Source organism: Mus musculus, chromosome 7 (genome assembly GCF_000001635.26).
Source record: "Mus musculus strain C57BL/6J chromosome 7, GRCm38.p6 C57BL/6J".
Taxonomy (NCBI): Eukaryota; Metazoa; Chordata; class Mammalia; order Rodentia; family Muridae; genus Mus; species Mus musculus.
This window is the reverse complement of record NC_000073.6, coordinates 30,477,535-30,490,092: the sequence shown is the minus strand read 5'-3', so window position 1 is coordinate 30,490,092 and position 12,558 is coordinate 30,477,535. Positions and strand designations below refer to the sequence as shown.

The window sequence follows — 12,558 nt, the reverse complement described above, 5'->3', positions numbered from 1 at the left end:
GTAATTCAATACTAGGGAGACTGCGACAGGAAAATTGAGAGTTTCAGCTCAGCCTGGCCCACATAGTGAGGCCGTCTCAAAACAGCAGGGGCAGCAGGGAGGGGGCCGGGCAAGGGATGCGGCTCAGTGGTGGAACTTTACCGAGCATGCGCAAGCCTCCGGACTCACTTAGCGGCACACACAAAAATTATAGTGGTAAAAATACACATAAATAAAAACTTATAACTTAGCCACTTAAAAAACCCTTTCATTATATTATTTTAAATTATGTGTCTGGGGGTGGATATGTGCTCATACATGCAGATGCCCCAGGAGACCAGAAAAGGGAGTCAGATCCCGTGATCTGGAGTTGTAAGTGGCCCTGAGCCTCCCAAAGTGGGTACTGGAATCGAACCCAGGTCCTCTACAAGAGCAGTACTCACACTTAACTGCTGACCTTTAACCTTTAACCATTGTTTTCTTTGTTACTTTTAAATTATTATTATTTACCACATCCTGACCACAGTTTCCTCTCCCTCCTCTCCTCCCACTCCCTCCCCACCACCGTGCCTCTGCCTACATCCATCTCTCTTCAGAAAAGGGCTTTCCATGGATACCAAGTTGCAGTTAGATTAGGCACCTCCCCTTGTACTGAGGCAACTCAGCAGGAGGAAAAGGGTCCCAAAGGCAGGCAACAGAATCAGAGGCAGCCCTGGTCCCTCCAGTAGGAGTCCCACAAGAAGACCATATACTCCGAGGACCTAGGTCAGTCCTTAACCATTTCTTAAAGAATGGTTCGGGGTTCAGTACATGCATACTGGGGGGCAACCATCACCCACACACATGAAATGAAACAAACAAGTAATAAACCCAGCACTTGGGAGGCAGAGGCAGGCGCACCTCAGTGAGTTTGAGGCCAGCCTGGTTTACAAAGTGAGTTCCAGAACAGCCAGGATTACACAGAGAAACCCTGTCTTGAAAAACAAAACAAACAAACAAGAATAGTGGAGCGTGGGGGAGGAGGATCCTTGAGCCCCAGCCTCCACAGCCGTGTGTAGCCATGTGCACACGCACTCCCACACACAAAGGTCATGTTATCCACCCCTCTTTTGCTCACATATTTGCTAAAAATCATTTGGTCTGATGGCTGGAGGGATGGCTCAGCGGTTAAGAGCACTTGGCTGCTCTTCCAGAGGTCTTGAGTTCAATTCCCACCAACCACATGGTGGCTCACAACCATCTGTAATGGGATCTGATGCCCTCTTCTGGCATGCAGGGGAACTTGCAAATAGAGCACTCATACATAAGATAGAACACAAACAAACAAAACCACTTAGGCTGTGCTCACACTTTGAGAAACACTGATTTGAGAACAGAGGATTCTGGGACTGGAATTCCCGATTTCTGGTCATGGCCTCTCAAGTGTGGGATTGTAGACATGTAACACCAGGCCCACCTTGGTTTTTCATTTTTATGAAGTCCAACCTGTCTACTCTTTAATTTTTACATTTTATTTATTTTGTGTGGCATACACTGTCAGGCGTGTGGGCGTGTATATGTGGCACGCGCGTGCACACACACACACACACAGAGAGACAAGCAAATAAGTGTGTTCTGAATATTTTTTTTCCAAAGTGGAACATCTAGAATTCCACGGCCCCTAAGACCCAGCCGCCAATTGTGTTCTTGCTTCTGTGACGTCATCACTTATCGGTCCATCAACTCTTCAATTTTAACTTTCATTCTGCATTACCTACATTCCTCCAGTGTCAACATTTGAGTCTGAGCTCACCCTTTTCTGTATCTATAAACGTGCATTTTTTTAATTTTGAAAATAAATTGAAGTTACCATACCCTCTAATTCTAAGTATACACTAGTGCGTGGTCTCTAAGCTTTGCCCATAAATGTCCATTCTTTGACAACTATATCCTTTTGCTACAATATGTTCCTTCTTGCATGCATCAGTTCGTTTATGTTTCACAAACTGTGGAAAATAAAACAAAACCAGCTGAGATCTGACAATGGTCTATAATTTTGCTTATTAATATTAACTATTTCATATGTAACTGAACTTAAAATGGACTGGGGTTTTTGTTTTGTTTTTGGGATAGAATTCAGAGCTTTGAGCATGCCAGGCAAGTGCTCTACCACTGAGCCACGCCCCCAGCCTCTCACTGGGGATTCTAGGCAGGGGCTCTACCACTGAGCCACATCCCAGCCCCTCACTGGGGGATTCCAGGCAGGGGCTCTACCACTGAGCCACGCCCCCAGCCCCTCACTGGGGGATTCTAGGCAGGGGCTCTACCACTGAGTCATGCCCCCTTTTAATTCTGAAGCTTTTAAAATTAACATTTGAGTCGGGGTTTCACTATGTAGCTCAAAACTCACTAAGTTGTAAGCCTTAAACTTATAGAAATCCCCCCTGCTTCTGCTTCTCAAATTCTGCTAGGATTAAAGGTGTGGGCCACCACACAGGTTGGATTTATCTTATTTGTAATTGTGTATATATGTGTCTATGTGTACAGGAGTGCAGGTGCTCCTGGAGGTCAGAAGAAAGCATCAAATTCCCTAGGGATGAAAATGTGACGGTGAGCCACCTGATCTGGGTGCTGGGAACCAAAGTCAGGGCCTCTGCAAGGGCAGTAGCTACTGTTAGAGCTCTCAACTCTTGACCCATCTTTCCAGTTCCTAAGTGGCTTTGAACTTGTGCTTCCCCTGCCTCAGCCTCCCACAGAGCTGGGATGACAGGGATGGGTCAGCATGTCCAGCTTTGTATGTGCATGTAATGCCAGGGCTGGCTGCAACCTGCAACCCAAAATCTCACACGTGCTAAACATATGTTCTCCCACTGGGGCATCCTTTGGCTTGGAACAGAAATTTTTTAAAGATTTATTTATTTTATGTATATGAGTATACTGTAACTGTCTTCAGACACACCAGAAATGGGCATCATATCTCATTAAGGATGGTTGTGAGCCACCATGTGGTTGCTGGGAATTGAACTCAGGACCTCTGGAAGAGCAGTCAGTGCTCTTAACCACTGAGCCATCTCTCCAGCCCCTTGGAATAGGATTTTTAATAGATCTTTCCTACTTCTAAAATTTTTACTTTTGAAAAGTATAATGATCCCTAAATAGATTTTCATTGTTCAAATGTCATTTCCAAATGATTGTGTCTCTTGGGAGAAGCCCCATTACAATGAAAGGAGTCTTGGTCATCCCAGATGTCAGCTGGAGTCTTCTTGTCATTTGTACGGATTTCCTCAGGTCTTCTCCTGAAAAAGACTGTGTGTTAGTGTCACAGGTGCTCAGAGAATGAGCTCAGCAGAAAGGGAATGCACAGGGCCACTGGAGCACGACATACCAAGGCTGTAGGAAACAGGTGTCGTGAAGAGTCTCACACCAGATGTCCCCTCAGCTCAAAGGGCAGAGAACCAGGCTCCCCAGCATCCATGTCTGCCGCCACCTGGTCGTAGATTCCCCTTGGGTCCTCATATTTGACCTCAGGCCAGCGAAGGTCATAGGGGTCCTATCAGGCAAGAAGTGGGCTCAGAGCCACAGAGATGCCCTGTGGGACATCACTCCGCTCTAGGGACACACATCTCTGATGAGCTACCCAGGGAACAAAAGTGATTTAGGCTTGATGATTTAGCACACCGGCTTGCCATGCGCCAGGTCTTACATGCAGACCCCAGCACCACCGAAACCAACGTAGAACCAAAAAGCCATTATAAACCATTTGTTGGGCTCATACTTGTAATTCTAGTGGCCTTGTTTTGAGTTTGAGGAAAGCCTGGGCCGCATAGAGACTTCTAGGCTAGCCAGGGCTCCAACACAGGAACCCACCTCACCTCACAAACATTCTCTGTCTGTCTGTCTGTCTGTCTGTCTGCCTGCCTGCCTGCCTGAAAGTGCAGTTTGAGAGAAGTCAGGGTAAAGTGAGGGTTGGAGTTAGGAAATAAGCAGACAGATGATCGTGAAGACAGGTCATTATAATTATCACCCTCATCTCCGTGAGGAGGGAGGATTGTGCCTGTAATTAAGAGTTAAAGCTGGGTGTGGTAGCCTATGCCTCTAATCTTAGCACCCAAAAGTCTGAGGCAGAAGGATTTTGAGTTAAGAACTTACCTGTCCTTACCATAGTGAGACAAAAGATAAATATACAGATAGATAGAACACAGACAAAACACCCATACACAACAACAACAACAACAACAACAACAACAGCTGAAAGCCAGTTGTGGTGGCTAAAGCCTGTTATTCCAGAATTTTGAAATCTGAGGCTGGAGGATTGCCATTAGTTCAAGGCCCACCTGGGCTACAGAATGAGTAAAGCATTAATAAAACAACCTCATAATGTCAGCTATGACGTCTGTAGGATGTGAGCCTCAATTCTTTTTGTCTCATGGCTCCCAACACATTTTCTCATCAAGATGGAAGACAGTCTGGTGTGGTGACACACAACTATGATCCCAGCACTCTCTGATGCTGAGGCAAGGGGATTGCTAGTGCAAGGCCAGCCTGTGCTACATAGTGAGCCTTTGAATTTTTTAAAAAGATGTATGGCACTGTGGGAAGACTCATAAAGTAACGACACTTGTCACCAAGCCTGTAAACTTGTGTTCAACCCCAGGACCCTTCCCCCCCCCCCCCACACACACGCAGGCACACACACAAGTAATTAATTTTAAACGGATGATATGGGAAGGGTCATATAGGGTGGTCAGTTTTAGAGGTGTGCTCTGTTCTAGGACTCAGAGAAAATAAATGTTTGGTTTAGCAAACCTTGGAGCAGCATTGGTCCAAAGCTGAATACAGCTACTCTCATTTGCTTCTGGGTTACCCAAGAGCTATAAGTAGGTTGACAATTTAAAAATGTTAAGGGAAGCCAGAGAATGATAGTATTTGTGCTGTATAAAAATTAACTGGGCTTTTTTTTCCCCTGCCGCCGCCGACTTGCGCGGAGGCGGAAGCTCGGGTGCGTTCAAGATTCGGCGTCACCCGTGATTCACCGCCATGGCCGAGGAAGGCATAGCTGCTGGAGGTGTAATGGACGTCAACACTGCTCTACAAGAGGTGCTGAAGACCGCCCTCATCCACGATGGCCTAGCACGTGGCATACGCGAAGCTGCCAAAGCCTTAGACAAGCGCCAAGCCCATCTGTGTGCTCGCATCCAACTGTGATGAGCCCATGTATGTCAAGCTGGTGGAGGCACTTTGTGCTGAGCACCAAATCAACCTGATAAAGGTTGATGACAACAAGAAACTAGGGGAATGGGTAGGCCTCTGTAAAATCGATCGAGAGGGCAAACCACGGAAGGTGGTTGGTTGCAGTTGCGTAGTGGTTAAGGACTATGGCAAAGAATCTCAGGCCAAGGATGTCATCGAGGAATACTTCAAGTGCAAGAAATAAATAAATTTTGGCTGATTTTTCTCTTGTAAAAAAAAAAAAAATTAACTGGAATTCAACTTTCAACACCCAACTATAAAGTCTTCCTGGGTTACAGCCTCATGCGTTCACATATGCATGTGCTGTGACTGTCTCTAACCTACAAAAGCGATGAATAGCTCAGGGGAAGGCCATATGTCCCCAGAAGCCCGAAATATTTGTTCTGTGGACCCTATGCAGCCACATCCTGCAGATTCCACCCCGGTTTTCTGGGGAATTACGTTCCAGCACCATGGACAGCGTCTCAGCAGCTCCGTCCCAGGAGCCAGGACAGCGTCTGAGACATTGTTACCAGAGATGCTGGAGCATTGGTGAGGCCCAGGGGAGAGTCTGGCTCTTTGTTTTGTTTTGTTGGATTTCTTTTCTTCTTCTTCTTCTCCTCCTCCCCATGCCCCTCCTCCTCCTCTTCCTCCTTTTCTTGGAGACATAGTCTTTCTGTGTAGCCCAGGCTGCCCTTTAACTCCCAGTCCTGAGTGCTGAGTGTGGGGAAGACAAGCTGCTACCACGGCGCTGTTGAATGTTAGCATGCGTTTCCTCTCCTTTGGCATGATGCAGTGGGTGGGTGAGAGGTCACATTCCCCTTCCACCATTGTCACCTGCCCAGCCACCATCCTCACATCATTCCAAGTTCTCTGCCCTCTCCCAACTCTCTTCCCAGTGTACTACTATTCAGGGTTGGCCTGTAATCTCTGACACCATAGATGAACACCCACTAAATGGTACGATGTGCAGGCTGCGGTGGCTCACACAGGTAATACCCCACTGGGAGATAAGGACAATCAGGAGTTCAAAGACATCCTAAGCTACATAAAAAGGCTGAGTCCAGACCAGGGCTATATGAAGCCCTGTCTCAAAACAAGAGCCCATAAGCCAAATTGTATATTCTATCCCCTGTCTCAGCATGCATGTGACCAAAGGTGGACCATTGTATGGCTGCCCTGTGCACTGGGAACTACCTGGAAAAGAGACATTCTCTTTCTTTGACGATTTCAGATCTAATGGGATGGAAATCTGGCTGTACTGGGAAGCAGTGAAGAAGTTCTAAGCCTGAAGACAATTCTAGCATGTAACTTTTCAGTTGAGTGAACCAAAATGTTATTTCTCAGACCAGCAAGACAGCAAAGCAGCTGAAGGCACTCATCATAAAGGTCTGCGACAGGAGTCTGATTCCCAGAAAACACACAGAGGTGGAAAAAGATTGTCCCTACAAAATTGTCCTCTGATATTCGCAGGACGTCGTGCATGTTCACCATGACACACACAAGATAATAAACGAATTAGTTTTAAAGAATCCTTTCTCTCAGACTGGAGATGGCTCAGTGGTAGTTAAGAGCACTGACTGCTCTTCTAGAGGTCCCGAGTTCAAATCTCAGCAACCACATGATGGCTCAGAACCATCTGTAATGGGATCTGATGCCCTCTTCTGGTGTGTCTGAAGAGAGCAATGGTGTACTCACATACATAGAATAAATACATCCTTTTTTAAAAGTTTTTTTTCCTCTCTCTAGCATCTTAACCAGTATGGTGGAGATGCCTATTTATCCTAGGAATCACATTCTTTCCGTTCTCCCACAGTGTCAGAGCTATAGATAACAGTCCCCAGCCCCAGTGTCAAGACCATGTTCCCATCAGTCAGAAGGAAGCAGAGGGGCTGATGGCCATTTCTGGGTCTGTCTAACAGCTTTTCTCCACCAATTGGCCTCCACCCCTAAGTAAACCGACCTGTGCCTGCAGACCCTGCTGATGTGTGTGCCAGAGAATGACAGGGAGATCCAGGGGGAGAACCCTGCATTCTAAATCACTGGGACACAGCAGGACTCCTCTTGGACACCTATGCGAGAAAGACTTCATTTTTTGCTTGGTGGAGACTGTCTCACTATATAGTCAAGGCTGGCTTTGAACTCCCCTCTTCCTTCCTCCTCCTCTCTGGCATGCACCGCCACCCCTGGATGAAGTGTGCCGCTTTAATTTTTCCCTGCCACTGCACTGAGGGGTCTCTTTGTCACAGTGGCTTCTTCTAACAGATACACACAGTGGGAGGTGGGTTTCTGACCTACACAGCCTGGTACTAAGACTCTTCTTACCATTTGTACTTCATCATAGAGGGGTCCCCAGACCCCAGGTGGGCCATAGACTCTCTCCACCTCGTCATACAGGTGTCCGGGGAAGGCCATGTCCTCATCTTCAATACCTGTGAAGGCTGGAGTTGGTAGACATGAGGACTGGATGGGAAAGTGTCTACCCCAAAAGCTCATATGTTGGGGTTTCATGGCTAGTGGCGCCATTCTGGGAGGTTCTGGAAACGGGTGTGCCTAGCTGGACCTACACTAGTAGGTCACTGGGATGTGTCCTGGGGGGCGGATCTCTTGCCTCTAGTCCCCTTCCTGTCTGGCTCTCTTTCCATTTCCTGTCTGCCGTGATAAGAGCAACTCTCCTCTGCCACACATGCAGTGGGGCCAAGCAGTCACGGACAGACCTTTCTGAAGCGAGGCAGTGGGAATCTAGGCTCCTCAGGTTGTTCTCTGGGAGTATTTCGGTCACAGCAATAAAGAAGTAAGTAGCACAGATTGGAAGGAAAGGCGGTCATGACTCACCTTGGCGATATGACACCTCTTCCAGTGTTGGGGGAAGCTGGGGACTGAAGTCCCTCATGGAGTAGTAGTGTGGGTCCACTTCTGCTGTGCTAACCTGTCTCACACATGCATATGCACATACATGAACACACATACACACACACAAACACACAAAACCAACAAACAAGGTCATTTCCCTTGACTCTCAGGTCCCAGGAGATGGCAGTGATTAGCTTGAAGCTGAGACTGGAGGCTGCCAGGTTCCCCTCTCTCACCGTGGAGCTTCTTGTGTCCCGGTCCCCAGTCCACTGACTCTCCTCATATTCATTCCTGATTCGATCCTCCTCCGACCTTCCAGGACGAAAGTGCTGATGAAAGTTGGCTTCGAGTCTGGCACCCGACACTCCCAAGCCTCTCCCGCTTACCCTGCCTCTGTCTTCTCTGAGATCTCTGGGAGAAACGAGGAGTGGGGGGGGGGGAGGGGGCTTCAGAGACTCTGTTCAAGCCCACCTGGACCTGAGCAGATGTACTGCAGCCCCAGTGTCCCCACCCACTCGCTCTCCAGCTTGGCACTGAGAAAGCTTTCCTCACCCTCAGCAAGGCGCCTCAGTCTTCTCCGCCAGAGGAGTCCCCCAACACAGGAGGCATTGGAAAGCAACAGAAGACCACCAACCGCAAAGAGCACAGGCAGCAGGGGCAGCCTCGGGGGTCCTGGGAGTAGAAGATGCCCCTTGGTGAATCCCCAACCCCTGGGAACGGGCTGGGATTCGGATTCTGTGAACGCCTGTCCCTGACTGATGTTTAGTCTTCAGTGCCAACCTGACGGTGCCCAAATCGCCTAGGACACTTGTGCAGCACACGTCAGGGTGTGTTAAGCCTGTAGAATTGGTTAGCTGAGAGGAAGGCCAGCCCTGAGGGTGGGTGGTGCCATCCCCCCTGAGCTGGGAACTCAGAATCCAAAGCTGGGGGGCGGTGATGCTGAGTGTCTTCCTCTATTGCTTTCTGCCTTATTTGAATACATATACATGTTAGATCAATTTTATTTTTTTATGAATATAAATGTTTGCTCACATGTATGTTATGTGCACCACGTATGTGTCTTGTGCCTGTGGATGTCAGAAGAAGGTATCAGGTCCCCTAGAACTGAAGCTACAGATGGAGGCGAGCCACCCAAAGGCTGCTGGGAATCCAATCCAGCTCCCCTGGAAGAGGGGCCAGTGCTCTTAACCACAGGGCCAGCTCTTCAGCTCCCAACTTAATTTTTTGTTGTTGTTGGTTTTTGTTTTTTGTTTTTTCTTTTTTCTTTTGAGACAGGGTTTCTCTGTGTAGCCCTGGCCTCGAACTCAGAAATTCGCCTGCCTCTGCCTCCCAAAATGCCTGTATTTTTTTTTAAAGATTTATTTATTTATTTATTATATTTACACTGTAGCTGTCCTCAGACACTCCAGTCAGATCTCATTATGGATGGTTGTGAGCCACCATGTGGTTGCTGGGATTTGAACTCCTGACCTTCGGAAGAGCAGTCGGGTGCTCTTACCCACTGAGCCATCTCACCAGCCCGCCTCTGCCTCCCAAATGCTGGGATTAAAGGCGTGTGCCACCACTGCCCGGCTCCAATTTAATTTTCAAGAAGGTATTTTTATTTTTATTTTAAGTGAATGAGTATTTTGCCTGCATGTATGTATATAAACAATTTGTGTGCAGTGGCCCCCAGAAGAGGGTGTCAGATCCTCTGGAATTGGAGGTATAGATGGCTGTAAGGCACCATGTGGGTGCTGAGAACTGAACCTGGATCCTCTGTAAAATCAATCAATAAATAAATCAATCAAACAAACAAACAATACCAGCATGTGCTCTTACCTGCCCAGCAATCTCTCTAACCCCAAAGACTTACTTAATTTCAAAAATCTGTGTGTGTGTGTGTGTGTGTGTGTGTGTGTGTGTTTGTACCTGCACAGGTCATACAAGGGTGTCAGATCCTCTGGAGCCACCTGATGGAACTCAGGTCCTCTAGCATGTCCCTGGCTCCGCTGTCTTGTCTCACTGAGCCTGGGCCCACTGCTTCAGCTAGTCTGGCTAGTCAGCAAGCCATTGGGCTCTGTCTGTCTCTTTCCCCAGCCCCAGGTTACAGCTGTGTGCAGCTGCACCAGCCTTTTATGAAGCTCCTAGGGATCTGAACTCTGGTCCTTGCATTTGTATGGCAAGTACTCTACCCACTGAGCTATCGTCCCAGTCCCAGGACCCCTGGGTGGGTGGCTTCTTTCTCAAGTCAATCTGTTAGCAGTGGTTCCCTCCTCCACCCGAGTCCTGTCGGGACTGAGAAATCCCCTTCCACACTGGCTCCGGGTTGAGACACGCCATTTGCCTGCGGGGGACGGTAGGTAATGTGACAGAATTCGAAGCTCGAGAAGCTCTGGTAACCAGAGATGACTTTTCTTGCTGTTCTTGGACCTCATGGCCATCTCCATGTGAACACTCTAAGGAGCAGTACTTACACTGTCCCAACCCTGAGCAAGATGGCTGCCACACATATGAGCAGGAAGCCATCTAAGCTCAGTCCCAGACTACGATGACCATAGAGATGACCTGAACCAGCCCAAGCCAGAACTTTCCCATCAGACTCAGACTCACGGGAAATAATGTATGTTGCTATATGCCTCCACCTATGGGGTGGTTTGTCACACAGCTAAAGCTAACTGATACAGTTGCCTCATAGAGAGAGCATGGATATAGATAGCTCTTTTTTTAGTTGTTGCTGTTTGCATTTGGGGGTGGGAGTATGTCACTATGCAGCCCATACTTCAGACTTGTGATCGTCCTGTCTCAGCCTCCAGACAGTAGGGAGTCTGGGCATGCACTAGCTAGCAATCCTTTAGGATTAAGAAAGTGCTGGGACGATGGCTCAGGAGAAGCCCACTGGGTGTACAGCACAAAGACCTTCGTTTGGATCTCCAGCACCCACACACAAGAGCTGGTGATGGTGTGTGTGTGTGTGTGTGTGTGTGCACATGCGTGCATGTGTGTGTGTCTGTGTGCATGTTCTGGTATATATGTGTGCTCATGTATGGGTGTGCATGAGTGTGTGAGTCTGTTGTGTGTGTGTGTGCATGTATCCGTGGGCATATATGTGTGTGTGCATGTGAGTCTACTGTGGGTGCACATGTGTATGAGTGTGTGTGTATGTGTGTGTGTGCGTGCATGTGTGTGTATTCTTGCCCAAGGATGACCCTGGCTGTCTTCTATCATTCTCTACTTAGTCCCCTTGAGACAAGGTCTGTCAGTGAATCTAGAGACCACTGTTTTATTAAGATTTAATGATAATTATTATTCACTTGTTTTAATGTGTGTACATAAATGGCAGGTGTGTGTGTGTGTGCCCACAAAGGCCAAAAGAAGGACTTGGATCCCCAGGAACTGGAGTTACAGGCAGTTGTGAGCCACACGATGTGGGAACCCAACTCAGTCTATTGAGCTCTCTCTGGCCAGCCTAACCGAACTCAAACAGAGGCAGGCATACTCAACTACACACACACACACACACACACAAAGGTGCATGAATGTATACACTCACAGCATTAAACTAAATTACACCAGGCAGGATGGCTCACACCAGTAGATCCAGCCGTCGGCAAGCTGGAGTAAAACTACTACAAATTCATAGCAAGACCCTGTCTCAACAAAAGGGGAAAATGGGTCCCGAGAATGTACCTCAGTGGCAGAGTGCTTACTTACATGGCATGCACAGGCACAGACCTGGGCTTGGTCTCCAGAATTGCAAAAGAGAGTTAAGCCAGCTTAGGAAAAGAGAAAGGATATTACTTCAGCAAGAAGGGCTGCCGGGTGTGCGTGGGAGTCTGCAGGGATTCGGCGAAATCTTAGGCAGCTGTGATTACAAGGGGAGAGTCCAAGCGAAGAGAAGGGAGGGGGGAGAGTCCGAGCTAAGAGAAGGGAGGGGGGAGAGTCCGAGCGAAGAGAAGGGAGGGGGGAGAGTCGAGCGAAGAGAAGGGAGGGGAGAGAGTCCGAGCGAAGAGAAGGGAGGGGGGAGAGTACGAGCGAAGAGAAGGGAGGGGGGAGAGTCCGAGCGAAGAGAAGGGAGGGGGGAGAGTCCGAGCGAAGAGAAGGGAGGGGGGAGAGTCGAGCGAAGAGAAGGGAGGGGCTCAGGGAAGGGGCACTTGCCCGGAGGCTGCTCTGTGGGCAGCGGCTGGTCTGTGTCTTCAGGAGCCTGGTCCAGGCCTGTGGGGGGAGAGGGAGATTAACATTAATACCAGGAATCCGATAAGCCCAAAGGATCCCTGGACTTCCTAAGCTTCCAGCTGACTTTAAAGATCAAGGGAGTGGCGCTCAGCTTCTTAGGGACGTTTTAAATTTTATTTATTTATTTTAAAGAGTTGCTTTTTATGTGTACTCGTGTTGTGCCTGCATATATGTGTGTGCACCAGGTGCCTGCCCGGTGCCCAGAGGGTTGTGGGTCACCATATGGGTGCCAGAACCAAACCCTCTGCAAGGGCAGCAACTGCTCGTAACCACTGGGTCAACTCCCTGGCCTCTTAGTGACAT

The 12,558-nt window shown here is 48.4% G+C and overlaps 1 protein-coding gene and 1 pseudogene across 2 annotated transcripts in view; one reads left to right on the top strand and one right to left on the bottom strand.

Moving 5' to 3' along the window:
• Positions 1-1,469: 1,469 nt before the first annotated feature.
• Positions 1,470-12,558, bottom strand: part of Nphs1 (nephrosis 1, nephrin) — a 30,417-nt gene continuing 19,328 nt past the window's right edge. Inside the window, exons 23-30 of one of the 2 annotated variants that reach the window (XM_011250647.2) lie at positions 12,178-12,234; positions 8,593-8,712; positions 8,427-8,451; positions 8,277-8,352; positions 8,023-8,116; positions 7,513-7,628; positions 3,344-3,508; positions 1,470-3,254 (exon numbers count right to left, since the gene is read on the bottom strand). In XM_011250647.2, the coding sequence (XP_011248949.1) occupies positions 3,377-3,508; positions 7,513-7,628; positions 8,023-8,116; positions 8,277-8,352; positions 8,427-8,451; positions 8,593-8,712; positions 12,178-12,234 (620 nt within the window). In that variant the 3' untranslated portion in view covers positions 1,470-3,254; positions 3,344-3,376. The remainder of the gene's footprint in view (positions 3,255-3,343; positions 3,509-7,512; positions 7,629-8,022; positions 8,117-8,276; positions 8,353-8,426; positions 8,452-8,592; positions 8,713-12,177; positions 12,235-12,558) is intronic. The other variant, NM_019459.2, reaches the window with a different exon arrangement.
• On the top strand, positions 4,915-5,433 carry Rps12-ps4 (ribosomal protein S12, pseudogene 4; annotated as a pseudogene).